This window comes from Anabrus simplex, chromosome 1 (assembly GCF_040414725.1).
Source record: "Anabrus simplex isolate iqAnaSimp1 chromosome 1, ASM4041472v1, whole genome shotgun sequence".
NCBI classification, from domain to species: domain Eukaryota; kingdom Metazoa; phylum Arthropoda; class Insecta; order Orthoptera; family Tettigoniidae; genus Anabrus; species Anabrus simplex.
Window position 1 is genome coordinate 26,536,812 of NC_090265.1, and position 27,571 is coordinate 26,564,382.

The 27,571-nt window shown below is 38.4% G+C and overlaps 1 protein-coding gene across 1 annotated transcript in view; it reads right to left on the reverse strand.

The window, feature by feature from the left end:
• The window catches only part of LOC136883524 (B-cell linker protein), a 323,973-nt gene that overhangs the window by 117,788 nt on the left and 178,614 nt on the right, over positions 1-27,571 (reverse strand). The window contains exons 5-7 of the mRNA XM_068229921.1: positions 27,023-27,173; positions 15,305-15,696; positions 6,582-6,636 (exon numbers count right to left, since the gene is read on the reverse strand). Coding sequence (XP_068086022.1) covers positions 6,582-6,636; positions 15,305-15,696; positions 27,023-27,173 — 598 coding nt within the window. The remainder of the gene's footprint in view (positions 1-6,581; positions 6,637-15,304; positions 15,697-27,022; positions 27,174-27,571) is intronic.

Genomic DNA, 27,571 nt, shown 5'->3' on the forward strand with positions numbered 1-27,571 from the left:
GACTAACTAATGAAGTCTCCCTTGAGTTCCTGATAAACATACATAACAGGAAATTAAACAATACACATCTTACAAGGAGATGAAAACAGGGAAAGTTATACATATTAAAAATAACCTTAACCACACATCTTGTAGTGCGAAAATATTCGTCTTGAATGATTCATGAATACAAAACACACGCGCATACATTTCTGAAGAGCCAGCAGGCAGGAAAGAGTAATGTGAAACCTTAAGAGTTCTTCTGAGAAGAGTTCATCATTTTTTATGTTCCGACTAACTAATGAAGTCTCCCTTGAGTTCTTGATAAACATGCACAACAGGAAATCCTCCTTCACTTTCAACAATAGCTATAATGACCACGGTAAATTTCATTTTTAAATATTGTGCAGAGACGTGAAAGCATGATCTTGAATATAATATAACTCCGTCATTTAACCCAATTTTTTACACAAGGTGTTACATTAAACAATACACATCTTACGAGGAGATAAAAGCAGGGACGAATGTAGAAACAAATGCATCGTTGAGAAAGCCAAAATTATACATATTAAAAATAAGTTTAACCACACAACTTGCAGTGCAAAAATATTTGCCTTTTTTTTTTTATATTCAGGAATCATTCAAGAAGAACACTTTCGCACTGCAAGATATGTAGTTAAGGTTATTTTTAATATGTATAACTTTTGTTTTCTCAACGATTCATTTGTTTCTATATTCGTCCCTGTTTTTATCTCCTTATAAGATGTGTATTGTTTAATGTAACGCCTTGTGTAATATAAATGCCTACATCTTGCCTATTTCCCACATTTTGGCTGATGATGACGCAAACACAGCGTCAAAACTAGTTCCAAGTGCAAATACATGTTATAAATAAATATAACATTTTTGTATTGAAAAGGTGGACCGTTTTAAGTTTTTCCTAACATCTTTCCTACTTGTCAATGTCCAGGTCTCAGTCAATATCAGTGCATAACACATTTTGTATATTTTCTCTTTACACGTCCTTACTCCAGAGAAGGTTTCTTACACTCATCGCTCTGTTGCACCCTCTTGCTAATCTCCATGTCCTGCCTTGTATTCTGCATTAATTCACTCCCTAGTTATTGGAAACTGTGCACAAATTTAAGGCTTTGACCACCAATTTTCACACTGCCTTTTCCCTGTCTCTCTCCTCTTGAGATCACTTCTTTTCTTTTTTTTAGTTATCATTTGCCCCTACTTGCACCATGTGATATGAACCTGCGTGTAATTGGAACGGAGGAAGTGTAGAGTGTTGAATGTGAGGAAAGGAATGTTAAGAATGACACAAACACCCAGTCCCCGGGCCAGGGATATTATTCATTTACAATTAAAAACCCCTGACCCAGCCGGAAATCAAACCCGAGGCCGCCGGGTGACAGGTGGACGTGTTGCCCCCTACACCGCGGGGGAAACCATGCTCTTGCTTTTCTCTGTGCTGATTTTCATACCATACTTTTCAATTTTCTCATTCAGTGTATCAAGTTGTCCTTGTACTTCTTTGTTGTTCGTTCCCCAGACCACAAAATCATCCGCGAATTACAGTTAGTAAAAGTAATTGATATATAATTAAGAATTTTTAAAATAAACATTGGATATTACACATAAAACATTTCCATACTATCTGTTCATCATCATCATCATCATGAATTCCTTCCAGCGAGCTGAGAAGGATGTTTAAGAATGATGTGCCACCATTTATTGCGATCCTGGTATGCTTCTTCTCTCTTCTCTAGGTCTTGTCCTATCTGATCTTAACCACCTTTCTCTAGGGTGTCCAATTGGTCTTCGCTCCGGAACGATCTTTTCAAAATATTTCCTTGGTGTTTGAGTCACCTGCATCTGCTTAACATGTCCTAGCCACTTCAGCCTTGCAACACTCAACCTTTCTTCCATGGTCAAGTTTACCTGCAGGTCTCTTCATATCTGATCATTCCTAATTCTGTCCTTCCTTGTTTTCTGTACAGCTGATCTAACGAACTTCATTTCAACAGCTTGCAGTTGACTTACTTCTCTCTTATGCATGACGCAACTCTCCAGACTATACGTCATGGGTGGGCGGGAGATAAGTCTTAAACAGTGTTGCCAACTTATATTTTCTAGATCCGCTAAATACTACTAAAAATCCGCTAAAATTCTGCCAAGAAGTCCGATCTCAAATAATGAGCAATAATAATAACAATAACAACAATAAAATAATAAAAGTAAATATCTGAACACATCTGATCTGTGAGTTTCACTGGGATTAACCCCCTGCCTGCGAGCCGGCAAGCAAAAGCTTGTAGGCGTTTTACTGCCGGGTGCAAACTAGATGAATCCCATACCTCAAGGGCCACATGCAGAACAGGCCAGTTCATTAAACGGTCTTCCTTCATAGCATAAATATAAATATTACTCTCTCAGAGTTTCATTATCTGTCGTCAACTAAGAGATAAGTACCTATTCCCCACACATTACAAATTTGATAGCATGACCTCATAACATCAAATCCAAATAACATGTTTTTCTCATGTGACTGCTAGCTCCTGACAAGAAATACGGAATAGCTCGGAGACAGACTAGATACAAATTTTTAAAAAACATCAAATGGATAAAACACTAAATTCTGCTGTAATAAATCTAGAACTCAGCCAAAAAATCCGCTGTCCGCTAGATGATATATTTCTCCACCAACAGTCTTCTAATTCCACCAAATTTAGCGGAAAATCCGCTATGTTGGCAACACTGTTCCTAAACAGGGTTTGTTTAGCCCTCTGAGGAATTCCCTTGTCCCACACTTGATGGAAGAAGTTGGATCCTTTTTGCACCCTGTTCAACACTTTGTTCTAGGCACTTCCATCATTTGATATTGTATGTTGTTGTTTGAGTCACCAGTCCATAGACTGGTTTGATGCAGCTCTCCGTGCCACCCTATCCTGTGCTAACCGTTTCATTTCTACGTAACTATTGCATCCTACATCTTCTCTAATCTGCTTGTCATATTCATACCTTGGTCTACCCGTACCGTTCTTACCACGTACACTTCCTTCAAAAACCAACTGAACAAGTCCTGGGTGTCTTAAGATGTGTCCTATCATTCTATCTCTTCTTCTCGTCAAATTTAGCCAAATCGATCTCCTCTCACCAATTCGATTCAGTATCTCTTCATTCGTGATTTGATGTATCCATCTCACCTTCAGCATTCTTCTGTAACACCACATTTCAAAAGCTTCTATTCTCTTTCTTTCTGAGCTAGTTATCGTCCATGTTTCACTTCCATACAATGCCACGCTCCACACCAAAGTCTTCAAAAACATCGTTCTAATTCCTATATCAATGTTTGAAGTGAGCAAATTTCTTTTCTTAAGAAAGCTCTTCCTTGCTTGTGCTAGTCTGCATTTTATGTCCTCCTTACTTCTGCCATCGTTAGTTATTTTACTACTCACGTAACAATATTCAACTACTTCCTTTAAGACTTTGTTTCCTAATCAAATATTTCCTACATCACCAGCCTTCGTTCGACTGCACTCCATTACTTTTGTTTTGGACTTATTTATTTTCATCTTGTACTCTTTACCCAAGACTTCATCCATACCATTCAGCAACTTCTCGAGATCTTCTGCAGTCTCAGATAAAATAACAATATCATCGTCAAATCTCAAGGTTTTGATTTCCTCTCCTTGGACTGTGATTCCCTTTCCAAACGTCTCTTTGATTTCCTTTAATGCCTGTTCTATGTAAACATTGAAAAGGAGAGAGGACAAACTGCAGCCTTGCCTCACTCCTTTCTGGATTGCTGCTTCTCTTTCAAAGCCCTCGATTCTTATCACTGCACACTGATTTTTATACAGATTGTAGATAATTCTTCGTTCTCGGTATCTGATCCCTATCATCTTCAGAATCATAAATAGCTTGGTCCAATCAACATTATAGAATGCCTTTTCTAGATCTACGAATGCCATGTACGTGGGCTTGTCCTTCTTGATTCGATCCTCTAAGATCAGACGTAAAGTCAGGATTACTTCACGTGTTCCTACCTTTCTTCTGAAGCCAAATTGATCTTCTCCCAACTCAGCTTTAACTTGTTTTTCCATTCTTCTGTAAATAATACGTGTTAACATTTTACAGGCATGATATACTAAAGTAATGGTGCGGTAGTTTTCACACCTGTCAGTACCGGCTTTCTTGAGAATAGGTATAACAACATTCTTCCGAAAATCAGATGGGACTTCTCCTGTCTCATACATCTTGCACACTAAATGAAATAACCTTGCCATGCTGGTTTCTCCTAAGGCAGTCAGTAATTCAGAGGGAATGTCATCAATTCCAGGTGCCTTGTTCCTATTTAGGTCACTCACAGCTCTGTCAAACTCTGACCTCAAAATTGGGTCTCCCATTTCATCAGCATCAACAGCCTCTTCTTGTTCCAGAATCAAATTATCTACATCTTTACCTTGATACAACTGTTGGATATGTTTCTGCCATCTTTCTGCTTTATCTTCTTTCCCTAGAAGTGGCTTTCCATCCGAGCTCTAAATATTCATGCACCTAGATTTCCTTTCTCCAAAGGTTTCCTTGATTTTCCTGTATGCAGCATCGACCATACAGCCTTCGACATCCTTGCACTTCTCCTTCAGCCATTCTTCCTTAGCTACCTTGCACTTTCTATCCACTTGATTCTTTAATCGCATGTATTCTTTTCTGCCCTCTTCATTTCTAGCGTTCTTGTATTTTCGTCGTTCATCAATCAGCTCTAGTATCTCCTGAGTTATCCACTGATTCTTAGCTGATCTTTTCTTCTTTCCTAACATTTCTTCAGCAGCCCTACTGACTTCATTTTTCATGACTATCCACTCTTCCTCTATAGTGTTTCCTTCAGCCTTTTCATTTAGTCCTTGTGCAACATGTTCCTTGAAACAATCCCTCACACTCTTTTCTTTCAACTTGTCTAGATCCCATCTTTTTTGTATTCTTTCCTTTCTTCAATTTCTTCAACTTCAGATGGCATTTCATGACCAACAAGTTGTGGTCAGAGTCCACGTCTGCTCCTGGGAAAGTTTTGCAATCCAACACCTGGTTTCTGGATCTCTGCCTAATCATAATGAAGTCTATTTGATACCTTCCAGTGTCTCCAGGTCTCGTCCACGTATACAGCCGTCGTTTGTGGTGTTTGAACCAGGTATTGGCAAGGACTAAATTATGATCAGTGCAGAATTCAACCAGCCGACTTCCTCTTTCGTTCCTTTGTCCCAATCCAAATTCTCCTACTGTACTACCTTCTCTTCCTTGGCCTACCACTGCATTCCAGTCTCCCATCACAATTAGATTCTTGTCATCTTTTACATATTGTATTAAATCTTCTATCTCCTCATATATTCTTTCAATTTCTTCATCATCCGCTGAACTAGTAGGCATATAGACCTGCACTATTGTGGTGGGCATTGGTTTGGTGTCTATCTTGACGACAATAATTCTTTCACTATGCTGGTCGTAGTAGCTTACCCATTGCCCTATTTTCTTATTATTAAACCAACTCCTGCATTTCCCCTGTTTGATTTTGTGTTGATAATTCGGTAGTCGCCTGACCAAAAATCCTGTTCTTCCTGCCAACGTACTTCACTTATACCAACTACATCTAACTTTAGCCTATCCATCTCCCTTTTCAGATTCTCTAACCTACCACAACGATTCAAACTTCTAACATTCCACGCTCCAACTTGCAGAATGTCAGTATCCATCTTCCTGATGATCGCCCCCTCTCGTGTAGTCCCCACCCGGAGATCCGAATGGGGGACTAGTTTACCTCCGGAATATTTTAACCGGGAGGAAGCCATCATCAGTACATCATTCATACAGAGAGAGCTGCATGTCCTCGGGAGGTAGTTAAGGCTGTAGTTTCCCGTTGCTTTCAGCTGTGTAGCAGTATCAACACAGCTAAGCCATGTTGAGTATTATTACAAGGCCGTATCAGTCAATCATCTAGACTGCCGTCCTTGCAACTACCGAAAGGCTGCTACCCCCCCTTTCGATGAACTGTTCGTTAGTCTGGTCTCTCAACAGATACCCATCCGATATGGTTGCACCTGCGGCTCGGCTATCTGCATCATTGGGACACGGCAAGGTCACATGGTTCGCAGAGGAGGTTTGATATTGTATTCCACAGATATTTAAACGTATTCACACATTCAATTTTCTCTCCCTCGAGGGTGACGTTACAAGGTGTATTTGTCCTGCTAACTGTTTTGCTCTTGCTTTAAACTTGGTGTTCCAAAGATCCAGTCTCCTCTGAACATCTCTCTCAGTTTATCCCCAAATGCCAATACATTAAAAACAAATGTTCACTAGAAAATACGCATTTTGTTATGTTATAATAATAATAAGTTAAAGAATTTTAAGAATCTGATTGTTTTTTAATAAGGTGGAATCAGATTTATTTCCTTTCAAAATTATCATATGGCACCCTTTGTCACCTGTTTGTTCCTTTCCATTAGTTATGTTCATAACTGTTTATTGCTCAGAGCCTAAATATTTTGGAACATTTTATCTTACCTCCATCATTGCTCCATTCACATAATTCGACTTACCATTGCATTAAAGTTTAAATTGCTGATGAGGTTTCCCACTACGTCACTTCCATGTCTGAAATGAACAACAATTGAGTTAGTGACTCAGATACAGAAAACATATACCTCAAGAGCAATTTATATTACTGTAGTCAAACATTATTAGCAAGAATTTATATGAATACTTGTCCATCTATTCAATACAATAACATATACAAAATTGCAGACGTTGCATGTAAGTTTTGGGAGGGCCTGATTGTATTAGACATGTTTACAAAATTAATAACTGGTTCGATAGAAGGCAGTGCAGGTTTAGGAAAGGTTATTCCACTGAAGCTCAACTTGTAGGATTCCAGCAAGATATAGCAGATATTTTGGATTCAGGAGATCAAATGGACTGTGTCGTGATTGACCTCTCTAAGACATTCGATAGGGCAGATCATGCAAGACTACTGGCAAAAATGAGTGCAATTGGACTGGATAAAAGAGTGACTGAATGGGTGGCTATATTTCTAGAAAATAGAACTCGGAGCATTACAGTAGCCAAAACTTTATCTGACACTGTAATAATTAACAGGGCAGTATTATTGGACCTTTATGTTTCCTTATATATATGATATGTGTAAAGAAGTGGAATCAGAGATAAGGCTTTTTGAAGAATAACATCATCCACCAAAACCCTTATCTCTGATTCCAGTTCTTTACACATATCATTTACATACTATAAGAGAACATGAAGGATTTTTCCTCTTAATGTTTACAGGATTAGATAATGCTTCACCTACTCTAATACTCTGAGTTCTATTTTCTAGAAATATGGCCACCCATTCAGTCACTCTTTTGTCTAGTCCAATTGCACTAATTTTTCCCAGTAGTCCCCCATGATCTACCCTATAAAATATCTACCTCCGTAGCATAACAGTAAGTGTTATTAGCTGCCGTCCTCAGGGGCCCAGGTTTGATTCATGGTACTGCCAGAAATTTAAGAATGGCAGGAGGGCTGGTATGTGGTTGAACTGGTACATGCAGTTTAACTCCATTGGAGGTGTGCCTGAAAAGACTTGCACCACCTTGGGATGAGGACTCGAGTTGTTTTCACCTTTTACCCTATAAAATGCCTTAGATAAGTCAGTCTACAATCCATTCAACCTCCTGAATCCAAGATATTTGCTATAACTTGCTGGAATTCTACAAGTTGAGATTCAGTGGTATAACCTTTCCTAAACGTGAACTGCCGTCTATCGAACCAGTTATTAATTTTGCAAACATGTCTAATATAATCAGAAAGAATGCTTTCTCAAAGCCTACATGTAACACATGTCAAACTGACTCACCTGTAATTTTTGGCTTTATGTCTATCACCCTTTCTTTCATATACAGGGGCTACTATAGCAAGTCTCCATTCATTTGGTATAGCTCCTTCATGCAAACAATAATCAAATAAGTACTTCAGATATGGTACTATATCCCAACCCATTGTCTTTAGTATATCCCCAGAAATCTTATCAACCAGCTGCTTTTCTAGTTTTCAACTTTTGTATCTTATTGGAAATGTTTCTGTTATTATAGGTAAATTTCAATACTTCATTAGTATTAGTCACCTCTTCTATCTGGACATTATCCTTATAACCAACAATCTTTACATACTGCTAAATGAATACTTCTGCCTTTTGAAGATCCTCACATACGCACTCCTCTTGTTCATTAATGATACCTGGAATGTACTTCTTGGAACTATTTCTGCCTTAAGGTACCTATATATACACTTCCATTTTCCACTAACATTTGTAAGACTGTCAATTATGCTTGCCATCATGTTATCCTTGGCTGACTTCTTTGCAAGATTCAATTTCTTAGTAACTTCCTTCAATTTCTCCTTACTTCCACAGCCATTTCAAACTCTGTCTCTTTCCAATCTGCACTTCCGTCTTAGTATCTTTATTTCTCCTTTATAATATAGTGGATCCTTACCATTCCTTACCACCTTTAATGGTACAATCCTTTTTTCACATTCCTCAACAATTGTCTGTTTACATTTTTATTTACCATTTTCCACTGATAATAATTACCTTTTTTTTAACTCCGTCATGCATGTCTTATCAGCCATATGATACTGCTTAATAGTCCTACTTTTTAAGACCTTCCTTTCTATCACATTTATTTTTAACTACGACAAAAACACCTTCGTGATCACTAATACCCAGCTTCTCCATAGAGCTCATCTGGTTTTACCATCACCACGTCGAGAGGATTTTTATTTCTAGCCAAATCATCACCAATAGTATACACAGCAAGATCGTAAACCAGTCATAGATATTTTAAACCTTCTTCATTTTAAAATGTAGCTTTTATAGTATACTGGAAAATTCTTTCTTTCTCATTTGTTTTATTTATATGTACTGTTTGTTATGTGTCTGTCTTATCTCCTGTATCATAACCTGAAGATGACCTTAACATATTTCAAAATACGGGCTGTATCTGTGATGATCTTACAAACTTTCAGGGACGATGGAGGATGGCAAATGGATCCATTTGAGATAAACCATAGTCTGGAAATGTTTGAGTCAACAGATATTAATAATCCAAGTTGTTTAACGTCTGTCCATCCTTAACAGTTCAAACGACACCAGGGATATTCAAACAGGTACGACAGAACTTTGTGCGTTGATGCAGGAGGACCTCATTTCAAACATTTGTTGTAAACGAAGCAGCTTGTGAAACTTGTGCAGGTAAACGGACTTAATTGAGTAGAATTCTGCTTAACTTTTGACTCGATCATTTCCGGAATATGGCTCCTTATCTCAAATTTGCCGCCCTCCAACACCCCTGAAATTTGTAACATCATCACGATACACCCTGTAAGTCCTTTGGACATCATGTTTATACAGTTTACTATATTGAATAGGTGGATAAATACTTCCTAAGAATTTCCAACTACTGTAAATTTAAGTCAACACACAACCTAAGATAAAATTTATTACATGTATTAATAATATATCACTCAGAGACAATATGAAAGAGAAGCTGGATGGATTTCAAGATGACAGTCTAGCCAGAATAGGACGATGAGAATTGGTACATGAAATATGGTGAGTGAAATTGCTAAGTACCGAGAAAAAGCTGGAAAAGGCAACTGGCATGGGCTAAACTCAATACTGAAAATAGCTGGACCGAGCTCTATAGTTGCAGTCGCTTAAGTGCGGCCAGTACCCAGTATTTGGGAGATAGTAGGTTCGAACCCCACTGTTGGCAGCCCTAAAAATGATTTTCCATGGTTTCCCATTTTCACACCAGGCAAATGCTGGGGCTGTACCTTAATTAAGGCCACAGCCGCTTCCTTCCCACTCCTAGCTCTTCCCTGTCCCATCATCGCCATAAGACCTATCTGTGTCGGTGCGACGTAAAGCAACTAGCAAAAAGCGAAAATAGCTGGAAGGCTCACCACTGAGAAGAAATGAAAGAGAAATTCTGAATGCCTTCTGAGTTCCTGTAAACCACAAAGATTTTTGGACACTAAACCAGAGCTCTTAGATTACATCTATAAATATTTTTGTTTTGTACAAGGGGTGTTCAATATAAAATGCAACACATTTTATTTCTCGGCTAATTTTGGTTTTAAAAATTGGAGTTTCACATGGGACATCTTTGAATATTCCCACTTCGTCTTGTAGAGTTACATTAATTTCTGATAGGTGGCAGCACTATAACTAGCCTTCAAAATGGCGTCTGTAATGGGGAGGTGCATACCAAACAGAGAGAAGTTACTGAGTTTCTTTTGGCAAAAAATAGGGGCATCACAGATTTTCACAGGTGCTTGCAGAATATATATGGCGACCTGTCGGAGGATTTACACAAGTAGTTCAAGAACCAACTCATCTCAATAACTTACTAGATGTATTCTTGATTAAACCATGGGAAATTGTTGATAAAACTGAGGTAATTGAAGGAATAGGTGACCATAAGGCTGTAATAATGGATGTAGGACTGGTACCAAAAAGGCTTAATAAGAGGGTCACACAAGACAAGAAATTGTACAGAAAAACTAAAGTTGATGAATTTGGGACTTACCTTAAATCACAATTCAGTTGTTGGATAAGTGAAGGGAGTAATGTGGATACACTTTGGGCTAAATTCAAAGGAATAATTTGGGAAGGAGAGAAGAGATTTGTACCTGTTAAGAAGGGTAAAATGACCTCAGACCCTGTTTATTATACAAGGGAAATAAGAAAATTAAAAAGAAAATGTAGAATAGTAAACAGAAAAATCAAGGAAGGTAGGGAGAGTAAAGACACTAGAAAACAGCTAATGAGGGAACTGAATAGAGTGAAAAAGGAAGCAAAAGAGAATTATATGAACGGCATTCTTCAAGAGCGTAATGACCACAAAGGGAAATGGAAAAAGCTGTATTCATATATCAGGAATCAAAAAGGAAAAGGAATCCAAATTCCTACAATGGTGGGAGAAGGGGGTGAACACTATTTAACAGATACTGAGAAAGCAAACCTCTTTAGTAAGGAATTCAGATATTCAGTAGATGATTGTCAGGAGTTGGAAACCGAAACAGAAGATACAGAAGGAGAGACATAGAGGGAAACAAGAAGCTTCTCATTCACAAATGAAGATATTTTCAGAGAAATCCAACTGCTTCAGCAAGGAAAAGCAGCAGGAAGTGATCAAATTACTGGGGAGGTGTTAAAGACAATGGGGTGGTACATAGTGCCTTATTTAAAATTTCTCTTTGACTATGTCATAAATAATAGTGTAATACCAAAGGAATGGAAGGAATCTATAATAATACCAATTTATAAAGGAAAGGGTGATAAAAGGAAACCAGAAAACTACAGACCAATCAGCCTGACCAGTATAGTTTGTAAAATACTGGAGAGTTTAATATCAAAGTACATCAGAGGGATATGTGATGATAAAAATTGGTTCATGAGGAGCCAGTATGGATTTAGAAAGAAATTTTCTTGTGAGGCACAACTGGTGGGATTTCAGCAGGACATATCAGATCAATTGGATTCAGGAGGCCAGTTAGATTGCATAGCCATAGATCTTTCCAAAGCCTTTGATAGAGTGGAACATGGAATATTATTAAAGAAATTGGAGGGAATAGGACTGGACGTAAGGGTTACACGTTGGGTGAAAACATTTCTAAATTCAAGGGTTCAGAAAGTCAAAGTAGGAAATAACATATCGCAGGAAGAGAAAGTTTGGAAGGGAATTGTACAGGGTAATATAATCGGTCCGTTACTTTTCTTAATATACGTAAATGATTTAGGGAATAATATAACATCAAAAATAAGGTTGTATGCAGATGACATAATTGTTTATAGGGAAATAAATACCATTGAGGATTGTTCAGAATTACAAAGGGACCTTGAGAGTATCCAACAGTGGGTTGAAGAGAATAATATGAAGGTTAATGGAGGCAAATCAACTGTTACAACATTTACAAACAGGAGTTATAAAACTGAATTTGAATATACTTTGGATGGGGTAGTTATCCCAAAAGATGGCAAGTGCAAATACTTAGGTGTAAAATTTGAAAGTAATTTGCACTGGAAGGGTCATGTGGATGACATTGTTGGGAAAGCATACAGATCATTACATGTCATAATGAGGCTACTTAAAGGATGCAACAAAGAATTAAAAGAGAAAAGTTACCTAAGTATGGTTCGTCCATTATTGGAATATGCAAACAGTGTTTGGGATCCTCACCAAGAATACCTAATAAAAGAAATAGACAGTGTGCAGAGGAAAGCAGCAAGGTTTGTAACAGGGGATTTCAGGAGAAAGAGTAGTGTATCAGAAATGTTAAAGGAACTAGGGTGGGAAACTTTAAGTAAGAGAAGGGAGAAAACTAGACTTACAGGGTTATATAGAGCCTATACAGGAGAAGCAGCATGGGGAGATATCCGTGAGAGGCTTCAGTTGGAAAATAATTATATCGGCAGGACTGACCACAAATGTAAAATTAGAAGAAATTTTAGTAGAAGCGATTGGGGTAAATTTTCATTCATTGGGAAGGGTGTACAGGAGTGGAACAGTTTACCAGGGGTAGTGTTTGATCCTTTTCCAAAATCTGTACAGATATTCAAGAAGAGAATAAACAGCAACAGAGAAAATAAATGAAATGTTAGAGGGCATTCGACCAGTGCAGGTTAATGTAAATAAAAAATATGTGTGAATAAATTAATTCCATCCCCTAGTCTAAGGAGTTTGGACAGCCAAAGTAGGGGACTGCCTGTAGGGGTGAAGTACAGTGGGGACTTCGAGGGCCCTGGGACCGCTACGGTAGCTGTGAAGGCCCTTCAGGAACTCTGAAAAGTGGTGGCAAAAGGGGCTCTGGTTAAGACGCAGCAAGTCGTTATGCTACTTAGGTTCCAGAATGGGTAAAGGGAAAAAAGAAACAAGTAAATAAATGCAATGTAAATTTTAATCTTATACCAGTTGTACAGTATCATTTGAAGTAATTCCACATAAAGTATATCAGTTGACTATATTTGTAAGTAGTACAGGAGATATTATTAGTAGAATTTTGTAAACAATATAAATTTACTAAGTATGAGCTGTGTGTTTAATAGAAAAAATTGTTAGCGTAAATTGTATAATATTGTATTATAGGAAAATTTTGTTCTCTTGTTAATTTAATATTTAGTGCTTGACAATAATGTATTTTAGTGTACCATTTGCCACCGAGGTAGGCACCTCATTTGCAAATAAAGAGATTTTGATTTTGAATAGCATGGTGAGCCTTCTCCACGACAACACACGACCTCACACAAGTTTGCGCACCTGACAGGAGCTCACAAAACTTCAGTGGACTGTTCTTCCTCATCCACCCTACAGCCCGGAACTCGCCCCCCTGACTTCCATCTTTTTGGCCCAACGAAGGATGCACTCTGCGGGAAGCACTTCATGGATGACAGGGAAGTTAATCACTAAATTTTACACTATTGAGAATCTTCCACCGTTTTGATACTTTATTTTGCCTTTTGGCAAATTTTTTATTTATATGTTAACAGTACATGTTTTGTTCCTTGTTTAGGAACATCCTCAGCTGTTATAGTGGCTTAGGTGAATGGTTAAAATTTTTAAAATACATAAGATTTACAAATACATTGATTCACTTAAAAACTAAATACGAATTAAGATAGATGATATTAAAAACATTGTGGGGTTAGTGTGTTACTGGTATGAGAGCAGATGATTACATGGTTGATTGACTTAAAACTATGTCTATTCATTAGAATAGTTGTTCAAAAAATTTTTCACTTTGTTACATAAAAAGTCTGTATGTAATTAAAATTCTTTAAAAAATGTTTGACTTGATAGCATTGTTCGAATTGTTGAAAGTTTTTCTTCCTTTCCTTCCAGGTAAGTTGTTGTATGTTGTGTGCTTGCTTATAGTGCTTTTGACTGAGTCTAATGTGGAAACTTTTGGAGCTGATTGCTGATCTATTAATGTGAAGGGAGCCTCGTTTCAAATTTCTGAAATGAAATAAAATACGGTAGTGGGAATTTGTTCGAAAGCTGTGTCTTTGCGTAATATAGAATGTATAGCTATAGCAAGGTAAATGAACTTTTTTATACATTCTATATTACGCAAAGACACAGCTTTCGAACAAATTCCCACTACCGTATTTTATTTCATTTCAGAAATTTGAAACGAGGCTCCCTTCACATTAATAGATCAGCAATCAGCTCCAAAAGTTTCCACATTAGACTCAGTCAAAAGCACTATAAGCAAGCACACAACATACACCAACTTACCTGGAAGGAAAGGAAGAAAAACTTTCAACAGTTCGAACAATGCTATCAAGTCAAACATTTTTTTAAAGAATTTTAATTGCATACAGACTTTTTATGTAACAAAGTGAAAAATTTTTTGAACAACTATTCTAATAAATAGACATAGTTTTAAGTCAATCAACCATGTAATCATCTGCTCTCATACCAGTAACACACTAACCCCACACTGTTTTTAATATCATCTATCTTATTTCGTATTTAGTTTTTAAGTGAATCAATGTATTTGTAAATCTATGTATTTTAAAAATTTTAACCATTCACCTAAGCCACTATAACAGCTGAGGATGTCCTAAACAAGGAACGAAACATGTACTGTTAACATATAAATAAAAAATTTGCCAAAAGGCAAAATAAAGTATCAAAACGGTGGAAGATTCTCAATAGTGTAAAATTTAGTGATTAAATTTTGATACGGAAAATGAAGCTGATTACTTGCAATGACAGGGAAGTTATCGATGCTGCAGGACACTGGCTCTGACATCGACCAGTTGAGTGGAACCATGCAGGCATACAGGCCCTTACATTATGGTGGTGTAAGGCTGCAGCATTGAATGGAGATTATGTTGAAAAATAGGGTATTGTAGCAAAAATATTGGGGAATAACATCGTGTATTTGAATCCTCAATAAAACCAACCTGCTTTTTGAAAAAAAAAATGTGTTGCATTATATATCAAATCAAATCAAATCAAATCAAAATCTCTTTATTTGCAAATGAGGTGTCTACCTTGGTGGCAAATGGTACACTAAAATACATTACTGTAAGGCACTAAATTTTAAATTAACAAGAGAAGAAGAAAATTTTCCTAGAATACAATATTATACAATTTACGCTAACAATTTTTCTATTAAACCACAGCTCATCCTTATTTGACATGCGACAGTGATGTGTAATGTCATATGCTTGATAATAAATATTTGAATGACTTACATATTTCCTGGTGGTTTGGGTAAGTTGGGTTTTTCTGGCAGAACAGCGCGGCTGGGTGTCACATTTGGAGGACATGGAGGCACTGATGGTCTTGATATAGAATTACTTGGTTGAGTTTTTTGTTCTTCTGATGGTTCAGTTTCTGTGATCAAAATCACTGATTTTTCTTCTGGTTTTGTGTTTCTTAACTGCTCGCTTTTGTTAAATTTTGATTGATTTGGTAATTTTGCTAACCCTTTTGGTTTTGCAGCTATCACAGGAGGCTTTATATTAAAACTTTGTGGAATGGTAATTTTGTTAACTCCAGGTGCAAGTCTGGGACTGGTGCGGTCAACAGGTGCAGTCGGTTGTGGAGATACTGACAGAGCATCACTTCTCTTGACACCATTTTCCTGGAAAATACATCAGAATGTCATCAGAAAAATCAACAGGGGATATAACTATTCCCTCACCATAGCATTTATAGGCACCAGACTCAACATATGGAAATCCTACTTCCAGGAATATAACCTCAACATCAGTGAGACCAAGACAGTGGTGATGGCAGTCAACAGAGATGGGCTTCCAGCAAGTGTAAAATTAGGAGACCACAAGTTAGAATGTATGGAGTTTTCCTTACCTTGGAAGTGTAGTCTCCAGTGATAATTTGGTCAGAGAGGAAATTACAAACAGAGTGCAAAAAGGATCAGAATTCTACCAAAAAATAAGAACACTTTTATGGGATGACATGATTCCAAAAACCGGCCAAACTGATTATGTTTAACAGCTATTTCATACCAATATTAACCTATGGTATTGAAGCGTGCACCCTCATAAAAAGAGATTCATCAAGACTGAAAGCATCAGAGATAAAATTTCTTAGATCCACCCTACAGAAGACCAAGCTGGACAGGTTAAGAAATGAGGAGTTGAGGAAAGAAACCGGAATAAAGACATCCCTATTAGACCGAATCGGCATGTCCAGACTACGGTGGTATGGGCATGTTATGAGGACGGAGTCTACAAGAACAACCAGAATAAATTTGGAAAGACAGGTGGAGGGGAAAAGACCTGCAGGAAGACCTAAAAGACGGACGGACGAACGGATGGATGGTGTTCTCCATGACAAGTTGTGTATGGACAGAAAAAAGTGGAAGAGACTCATTAACAATACCTAGGAAACTGGAACTGTACAATGATAATGAGCATTTATAGGCAGCTACACAACACTCCTAACAGAACTGTTTGGGTCAGGTCAGACCCACTGCACTGAAACATTGCAGGATGATCAATTTAGATATCAGAACATCGCTGCACGCTTGACCTTGGTACACGGGCTGTCAACAAAATGAGCGACTGTAAACAGGAATCCTCTTTTGTGCTTATAACAGACAGGTTACATAACCAGATGTTTAATGGTTATATGACCAAGATTTCATACTACATAAAAATTGTGTGAGTACATTTTTTACGTTACACAAGAAAGCACAGAATCATGGATATGATTTTGGGCTTAGAAGTAGGGTTGTACACTATGTCCCTGTTCCGGCACACTGTTATGTTCCGCTGTTCCGGAACACCAAGTGTCAATTGTTCCGAAACATTCTCAAGCGAGACCGAGACAGTGACTCGCTGTCCCGTCAGAAGCGCCACTATGCACTGCCCTTCACCTACTGCATAAGACCAATTTCATGTTTTTACCTGTATTGAACTTACTACTAGTATTTACAATTCTTTTTTTTGTCATCCACTCAATTCAATACATGAAATGTTTCTTGTCTCTAAAGGGACATTACAATACAAACGTTAATTGGGACATGTTTCACTCGCTGTGTCGATCATCTTCAGCCATCCCTTAATAATGATGGAGTTCTCAATTAACAAAAACACAATGGAAAAAATACTGCAAGTTTAATCCTTTAACTTTCACTAATTTCATTTGAAACTCCAATAAATACATTAACAGTATTTGAAAAATCAAGAAACAGACGAGAATTAGCCAGATCTTTCAATTTAACTGGCATATTTAATATGACTTGGACATGAATATTATGTCATTAACGTCTAGTCCATTAATGATACAATTTAATTGTCAATTTTACTTGTTTACTTTTTAAGCAATGAAAAAAATTTATTGTGTAAAATATTTTCAATGAACAAAATTATTATAAATAAGGTTTAATGTATGACTCACCCTTGAGGAAATTGTATAAGGGATGGCTGAAGATGATCGATACAGCGAGTGAAACATGTCCCAATTAACGTTTGTATTGTAATGTCCCTTTAGAGACAAGAAACATTTCATGTATTGAATTGAGTGGATGATAAAAATAAGAATTGTGAATACTACGGTACTAGCTGACTGTCGATACCGGCTGTGTGCCGCCACTTGCTGGAGTGTTCCGTGTTCTGTCACATCCTCTTTGTTCTGTGAGTTCCGTTGGACTGGCAACTGGCCTTCGGTACATGTGAATAATGTAATGTGTTCTGTTTTGTTTTCAACTGTTTTGTAAGAGTGTTTTCAATGAAGCCTAGTAATATAACCGTATGAAAGATGGTGAACTTTGCATAATGTCGCATTGGAGTCCTGTTTAGGATTTTTTTACTAGAATAAAACCAGACAGAGTGAAGTGCAATTTACTATGTTCTATTTTGTCTGCAAAGGAATGTTCAACCGGCACAATGATAAGACATTTTAAACTTAAAAATCCCACAATTTTTATTTTCCTGTTCTGCTTGTATATAGTGTAATTTTTATCTTCTTGTTTTGCTTGTATAGGTTAATTTTTATTTTCGTGTTCTACTTGTATGTTATGTACGTAAATAGAGTACTGACGAATGTTTCTTCAACTGTGCGAGTATATTTTTAATTGATGAAAATAACATTGTGACATTTTTTAAACACATCTACTGGCAGTGTAACTGAGACAGGTGTATTTCAGAATGAATGAAAACATTCTTATCCTAAAAACAACATTTAGACATGATTTTTTGGGTGCTTATTTCAGAGTTCCAACTGCGTGCCGTGAAGTTTTACCCTGGCCCTAATTACTCACAATACAGGCCGATACATTCAACTGGTGAAAATATCCTTGGATTAGTTACTTTTAAACACCTGTACTGCCACTGAGACCAAGTTATGTGTATTTCATATTAACCTAAAAGGAGCCTTTGAACATGATTATTGGGCACACTGTACTGAAACACTCCATTTAAGCTCCTAATGTACTGGAACAATTGACTGTTCTGGACTGCCAACCCTATTTAGAAGACAAGAGATGAAATAGAGATTCTTTAGGAGAGATAAATCACTGAGTTAAAGGGCAGCGATAGTGGAGCCAATCACGGTCGGCTGTTTTAGTGTAAATGGAAATTCTAAGTTCCCATGAAGGGAATTAGATTCTTTTCCACCAATAGAGCATATCAAAAATCAGATCAAAAATTAGATGTATGGCTTTTCCGGCGTTTGCTCTATTAACCAGCGTTTCGTCTTAGGTCTGACACTAGACTCTTCAGAGTGGGATGTGTCAGACCTTACCCACTGACGCTGGGGTGTATGCAGGTGAACTTATCAGAAGCTTATTTATGAAGCACAGTCTGATAACTGCATACGGGAGATAAAACTCCACAATGGAACCAATGCCCGCCTAGCAATTCCAAATGGAAATTCTAAGTTCCCATGAAGGGAATTAGATTCTTTTCCACCAATAGAGCATATCAAAAATCAGATCAAAAATTAGATGTATGGCTTTTCCGGCGTTTGCTCTATTAACCAGCGTTTCGTCTTAGGTCTGACACTAGACTCTTCAGAGTGGGATGTGTCAGACCTTATCCACTGACCAACATAAATCACCCCGCCACCGCACACGCCCACGGCCTGCACCCCCTCAGCAACCTCCCAGTCCACCCTTCCGTTTTCCACCATTTTCAACCAGCAACTATCCACCACTCCCACCTGCAATCTTCCCACTACCCCCTCCTCCATCTAACCTCCTAAGTCTCCTACTCACCTCCCTGGTAAACTTCTCATCCCTGTATCACATCCTAGCACTTCACATCCTCCCTCCACCTCACGAAACCCGTCACTTCATCACATCACCATACGCAACCTGGTTGTAAAATCGCTCATGTAACTCTCATAAACATCCATAAAGCTCTGTATATATGTATGCAACTTTGTCAATAAACGCAGACTATGTAAATCTGTCAATAAAGCGCTAAAGAACCTACACTTCCTTTATCCCATCTCCTTTACTTATTCAAACCACCTTTTCCCCATCTCCTTCTTTTTTCACTCTTTCTCAACCCCGTCATCTCTCCTGGCCAGAGAGAGGGCGACACCCTCTAGGTGGCCCGCCCCACCCCATCAGGGTGGGGAATGAAAGCATTTGATAGATAGATAGATTCACCTGCATACACCCCAGCGTCAGTGGGTAAGGTCTGACACATCCCACTCTGAAGAGTCTAGTGTCAGACCTAAGACGAAACGCTGGTTAATAGAGCAAACGCCGGAAAAGCCATACATCTAATTTTTGATCTGTTTTAGTGTATACGCAAACAACAACTAGTTGTTTAGACTTATGGATAATACTGTCAGACAGTTGTAAGTAATATTCTCAGTCCCCATGAACTTTGGACTTTGATAAGAGAACACACAAGATAAAATGGAACATTATGGAGAGCGAAAGCAATATTGAGCTTTACAAAAAACATGGTAAGCAGAGCACAGAAAACATTAAACCTTCCATGTTCTTAGTCTAGCCCTGTCGGGAAAGATGTACAGTATTTAGCTTGCATTAAATTACGAGTTGCATTCTTTAGTCGCCTTTTGAGAGACACTATTGGCTTTTGGGCATCGGTAAAAGAACTAAACTGGCCGTGAATTTGACTACAACTAGGCTGACATTGACCTCCCGAAGGTATCACCACCTTGACGAAGGCAAAATACATTTTGCCGGGTGTTTGGAGGCTTGCGTGTTCAAATGATCCTTAGAGCTATGCCGGCGGGAGCACGTGCTCCTGGTAGGGCTACCCAAGCCGGACAGGTCTAAGGTGATGATCCAGACTAAGAGTGATACCCTGGTCCTCCAGGTTGGGGGTTGGGCGTAGCGTTAACTCCCCTACCTCGTAAAAAGACAAATGTTACGGATGCCTTAAGACATACCACAGGAAAAGCGGATAACATGGTGATGACCCAGCGAGAAAAATGTCTTAAGAGAAGGAAAAACTATATCGAAAGATGGGAGTTAAATGCTGGAGAAGGAAAGCCGAGGACCGGGACGAATGGAGGCAGGTGATTAAGGAGGCCAAGGACCTACATGGACCAGTAAGTAAGGCTGACATTGGACCTTACTGCTCACTGCTTCACCTACATCATGAAATTTGTTCCTTATCCTCTTGATACTGTCTTAATTCCTTTTCCCACTGGGTGCTTTTCACAATTTTAACTCAGTGGATAGATATTTCAGTAAATTTGGAAAAATATGAGGCACCACTCCTGGTTTTAATTTCCATCTCACACGAGGAAGTTCAACGTTTTTACCATTCACAATGAAACAGTCTGACTTTATAAGTTAATTAAATCTGTCAAAAAATACAGGTCACATATCCTGCTTTTGGCTGACAATTGCTTATCTTTCCGCAGAATAACACTTGTCCACTTTGCAAAAAGATTATTTTCCTTCGGCATTATAAAAAATGCTCTGCCATCAGGCTTCGTTACGAAACACCATTTACAACCAAGAACAAAAGAGTACGACATTTTCTCAAAATAATAGAAAACTTGTTGATTGCATATGCAAAGTACCACACAGATATTAATACAGACTTTCAGAAAACATCAAAACAAACCAATTCCCTTGATGCACATCAAAACTGTTACCATGACTTTACGCACGCACGCTATTTCCTTCGTCGACAGTTTGGCACATGTGTTGTTGCATTTGGTTCGTTACGATTGCAGTGCCACACTCTGGCGGGGCCACCAACGACAATGTTAAGAGAGGAAACTGATCACACTAGGTATTCTATTCGTCATGGCTGAACCCTTCTAAGTACCCTCTTAGATAGCGGACGCAGAATAGGTATAAGCCTACGCTGCTCTGAATTCCAACTGACCAACTCAGCAGAGGACGGGGTGGCTATGGCTGTACAATGGCTCTATGGCTCTGTATTTGGGAGATGAAGAGGGGCTGGCCCCACCGTCGGCTGCCTTGAGAATCGTTTTCCATTCTCCTGCACTGCCGGGACAGTCCCTAGTATAGGCCATGGTTGCCAACCCCCTCACACCGCTACAAATCTCTCTGGTCTGAGAGGTGTTACCGTCTAGGAGGCCCGCCCTATCCTTTCAGGGTACAGAATGAAACCTTTCGTAGTTAGTTAGTTAGTTAGTCTCTTGAGACATGGAAGGGGACTCCATCCACAGGGGGGAATAAAAGAGTTCCTATATACTGAAAGGAAAATGAATGGATCCACAAGAGACTGGTAAGGCTTATGATTTGTGAGAAAATGAAGGAATTCTAGAGCTCATAAATATCATGAAAAATCCACAGCCTGTTTCCAGTTATTCGGCCAGGTCAGGAATGGAATAAATGAAGCCCCATCTAGCAGCAAGGACAGGAATTATGCCGGCTGCCAAAGCCTGTTGCACTCCTCTGGGGCAATGAAGTGAAATGATATTGGAGAGTGTTGGTGGAATGAAATATGACAGGGAAAATCGAAGTACCTGGAGAAAAGCCTGTCCCACCTCTGCTTTGTCCAGCATGAATCTCACATGGAGTGACCACAATCTGAACCACAGAACCCAGCAGTGAGATGCCGGAGCACTGCCACCTGAGCAACGAAGGCTCCTCATAAAATTATTATTATTATTATTATTATTATTATTATTATTATTATTATTATTATTATTATTATTATTATTATTATTATTATTATTATTATTATTAGCTGGACCTGTGGTGTAGAGGACCCTAATTCTAAAGCCCTGGGTTTGTTTTCTGGCCAGTTCAATGATTATAATTCTGGACTGAGGAGTAGAACAAGGTTCACTTGATATGAGATTTTCTCAAGCTCTTATTTACAGGAAGAAAGTGCACAGTGAGAAGATGACGCTACTGACCTAGTGTACATAGATGGACACTGGTTGCCATGGTTACAATGATGTGGGGAAATTGATGACTCTAACTCCAGAGAGAGCTCCAGTCCAAAAACAAGTCCATGTTAATATTTTATTTTCCATTATAAACAACACACAAGTATTAAAACTCTAACACTTCATTTTATGCACATTTCTTGGCACTCCGGGTGAGCTGGTCATGTAGTTAGGGGCGCGCAGCTGTGAGCTTGTATCCAAGAGATGGTGGGTTTGAGCCCCTCTGTCAGCAGTCCTGAAGATGGTTTTCCATGGGATCCCATTTTCACATCGGGTAAATGCTGGGGATGTGCCTTAATTAAGGCCATGTCTGCTTCCTTCCCACTCCTAGGTCCTTCCTATCCCATCGTCGCCATAAGACTTATCTGTATCGGTGCAACGTGAAACAAAAAAGTCTTGGCACAGACGAGAGCGAAATGTAGTCTCCACTCAAGTCTCAGTCTAATTTATAGTTGTAACAGTGCCAGAGCTGCTGGATATAGACGTTCAGAGCGCCTGAGTGTCAGCAAGGTCCAACTCATAGGGTCACTTCGCGCTGCAATACCAATGCCCATGATAAAAGGAATAGCAAATTACCTTGCTCCTTATCTTGCCTAGTATGCGTTATTTTGATACTGCCACCAGATTTTATGGTTTCCCTATAACCACATAACTTTTGGTGGTGCTATTTAAGGATACCATCAGCCTTCAAGCTGATGACCTAACAGACTGGTACGTTTTACTAAAATGGGTTTCTAGAGCATGAAATTCTGTTCCTGTTCACATTTATGTTTTCTTACGTATATAACAGATTTGAGTAAAGAACTAGAATGAGAGATAAGGCTTTTTACATTAGATGTGATTCTGCATAGAGTAGTAAATAAGTTGCAAGTTTGTGAGTGACTACAAAAAGACCTAGAGAATGTTGTGAGATGGTCAGCAGATAGTGGTATGATGGTAAACACGATGAAAAGTCAAGTTGCTTGTTTCACTAATAGGAAAAGTCCTTTTAGTTTTAATTAATGTGTTGAGGGAGGGGGGAGGGGGGGTGAAAGTACCTCATGGGGAGAAATGTAAATACCTGGGTGTTAATATAAGGAATGATCTTCATTGGGGTAATCATATTAAAGAGGGTGTTAAGAAACGTTACAGATCTCTTCACATGGTTGTGAGGGTGTTTTGGGGACATTCGTATTATTGGTAATCTCTACTGGAACCAGTGTGCTGGCATAAGAGTTGATGGTCGTGTCTCGGAAGAAGTCTCAATTATGAAAGGAGTTCGCCAAGGCTGTATTCTTTCCCCCATGCTTTTCAACATCTATTCAGAAAAGATTTTTCGAGATGCTCTTTACGGAAAGACTCAAGGAATTGTGGTTAATGGTTTCATCATAAATAACATCAGGTACGCCGATGACACTGTGCTACTTGCAACCAATCTCCAGGATCTACAGGAACTACTTAATGCTGTCACTGAAGCCAGCAGCGCAATGGGCTTGAAGCTTAATGTAAAGAAGACCAAGTGGATGGTTATAAGTAGGAATGAAGATGGCATTCGAGGTAATCTCACAACAGCGAAGGAACAGATCGCGAGAGTGGCAACATTTAAATACCTGGGATGTCACATCAATGATGACTGGGACCTTACTCACGAGATCCGATGCAGAATTGAGCAGGCCAGAACTTCTTTTCAGAGACTTAGGAAACTTTTGACAAGCCGTGACCTTTCCATTTCACTACGGACACGACTACTCCGGTGCTACGTTTTCAGCATTCTGTTGTACGGCGTTGAGGCATGGACACTAACTGAGACCATGTGCAAGAGATTGCAAGCATTTGAAATGTGGACGTACCGAAGGATGCTTAAGATACCTTGGACAGCTAAAATGACCAATATAGACGTTTTGCACCGTATGAACAAAGAACCAGAAATTCTCACTACCATCAAGAGAAGGAAACTAGAATACTTTGGTCATATGATGCGGAACTCTAAATACCACCTTCTGCAAGTAATACTCCAAGGGAAAATTAATGGAAAACGTGGTCCGGGGAGAAGTAGGACATCATGGCTCGGCAACTTGAGCCAGTGGTTTGGGGTGACAAAGCTTACTCTGTTCAGAACAGCTATGAACAAACAACAGATCATGCTACTGATCGCCAACGTTCTGCGAGGACATGGCACATGAAGAAGAAGAAGAAGTAAAGATGTAAGGGAGATGGCATATAAGCAAATACAGTAGAGACAATGCGCGACACGGATTTAGCCTTGTTAAAATGGGAGACAATTCGACGGTGGCGCTCCTAGTGACTTGACCTGAAAAGTCGCGCTAAATTCAAATATCAATGGAAATGCATATACGAAAATGGATAAATAAATTACGTCTAGAAAGAAAGTGTTTTGGAGATTTTAACTTCGAAGTTGCTAAAGCAATTCTGGATAAATGAATGAAGAATTATTTGAAAGGTTATTATTCAAAGACTGAAATTAGACATATAAACAAGATGTGAAATGGAATGCTGTGAAATGGCTTGATCTTTCATTTATGCATTAAATTTTTTGCTTTGTCATTCCTGCCTGAACTTTTATGGTTAGATTTGTATTTTTTTAAAAAACATTTTATCATCACATTAAGACACCTGCCAATAAAAATATTGGTACATGCCTTACACACATGATGCAATGAATTAACATTTAAAAGCTGGATAATTTTCCTCTTAACATGAAGCCTACTAACAGAAAGAAAATCTATAAAATTAGCCTCAAAAACATTCAAAACTTCCCTATAAGCAATACTTGCTATTACATCAGGGTAAAGCAGATTTGCATCATCATATTCCTTCAACAAAATGTGTACATTTCTTAAGTCACCCATATTTTGTTCAGGATTTTTAAAGTCGCTGGCCTGGAAATGATCTGAACAGATCTTATAATTCTTATATAAGCATAACGTCCCTTCTTTCTTGTACACCTTATCCAAATCACTTCTGTGACATTTCAAAACCCACAAATCACACCTACAACAACACATCAGTATTGAAGGTTAACTGCTGCACTATACAATAAAATATGCGTATTATATTTTAAGCCAGTTAAAATATGGGTCGAGCAGGTCAGAAGATTATGAAGTACTATAAAAATCTCTTTGTCACTGGAAGAATATATATGCAAACACAATATTACTTACATTTTCTTGTCACGACGAAACGAAAGAAAGACCGCGCATTCTTCTCTACTTCATAGTTACTGCAACCAAACAGCACATACCTTTCCCCTCATGTTGAGAGGAGATATCAAGGAATGACACATGCTACTGTTTAATTATGTCTACTCACTGAAAACGCATAAATAACACCAAAAACTTCACACACAAATACACGTACTCTTATGACAGAATCAGAAGTTCTCAGGTCAATCCGCTAGAGAGAGCTCTAATAGCTGTCCCTCGATATCTTGCTGAGTGTCACGTATTGTCTCTAATGTATTTGATATAAGTCTCTGGTAAGGCCCAAACTAGAGTATGATTTGAGTGTATGAGACCCTCACCAGAATTACTTGATTTGAGAACCAGAAAAAATCTAATGAAAAGCAACAGAATATTTTCTGGGCGATTGCCGACAAAAGAGTAGCGTTATGAAAATATTGAAAACTTTGGGTTGGAAAGACCTGAGAATAACGAGACGAGCTGCTCCACTAAGTCAGTGCAATGATGGCATGGAATGACGTTAGTAGATGAATGGTGTCTTTAAAAATAGAAAAGAAGTATGAAGATAAAGTTGGAAGTCTAAAACCATTGTTTTCTCCAATTTGCCCTCTTCAATTCCCAAACTCCAAAATCACTAAGAAAAAATCCTTCTGCTTCCCTTTGGATATTTCTCAGTTCTTGTATCAATTAATCCTGGTATAGGTCTTATACACTGGAACTATACTCTAACTGGGGCCTTGCTGGAGACTTATATGCCCTCTTTACTACGTCTTTACTACAACCCCAAAACACCCTCACAACCATGTGAAGAGATCTGTAACATTTCTTAACACCCTCGTTAATATGATTACCCCAATGAAGATCATTCCTTATATTAATACCCAGGTACTTACATTGCTCCCCACAAGGTACTTTCACCCCTCCCCCCCCCCATTAACACATAATTAAAACTAAGAGGACACTTCCTATTAGTGAAACACACAACTTAACTTTTTATCCCATTTACCATCAAATCAGGAGTCACATAGAACTACAAGCCTCCTTTTTTTATTTTCAAAAATTTAATTTGATCAGTATGTAGTGGTTCATTCTTCATGATCAGGTGAGCAGTTTAGCTGACATCTGTGATAGCCACAATATAAAACATGGCAAAGAGATGGAGGCAAAGAAGTGTACTAAGTTTTACTGAAATCAGTAAAGATATTTGTGAATTAATAAAAAGAACAAACATAGGGCCATGCTGCTGTTTTTATGAGTGCCTTCATCTTTTCAAAAAAAAAAAAAAAAGTTAACCAGCTCTACAAAATTATAAATAATGTAAAGGAACAAACAAGAATCAAAACCAAGTCATGTATAGTGAGATAGGAACAAGCAAAGGAACCCATAATTGGGTAAACACAGACTCACCTTTCCAGGATGGCTGTCATCAAGATCGTCGTCAAAATCAGAGCCCCATGACGAGTGAGAGGAGCTGGATCCGGAGCGAGCTGGTGGGATGCTCCTAACGGAGTGTTCCTTCCTCACCGGCAATGGGACATCCTGTGAAACCTCGTTCAACCTGCAACATTCAGTGAATATCACCCTGGATCAACCATCATCAATGAATTAGAGGAGAAGAATCAGGTCATGTGCAAACTGGTTAACGTCACTCTAACATCATAATTAATTATTTTCATTCTGTGCTGATATAGGCAATACGTTAAAGAAAATAGGGGAAGATATGAAATATGAAATAAATATTTCTTCCTGTGTATTGAAGTGTTGATTAGGTGGAGCATCTACCCCAATTTTCTTTAATGTCACACAAACATATCGAAGGTTTTGGACGATGCAAGATGGAAAAGGGCAAGGATCGGAAAGGTAGTGTCCATAGCCATAATTAAAGTACAGCCCCAGCATTTGCCTGAAGTGAAAACAGGAAACCACATAAAATGATCTTCAGGACTGCCGACATTG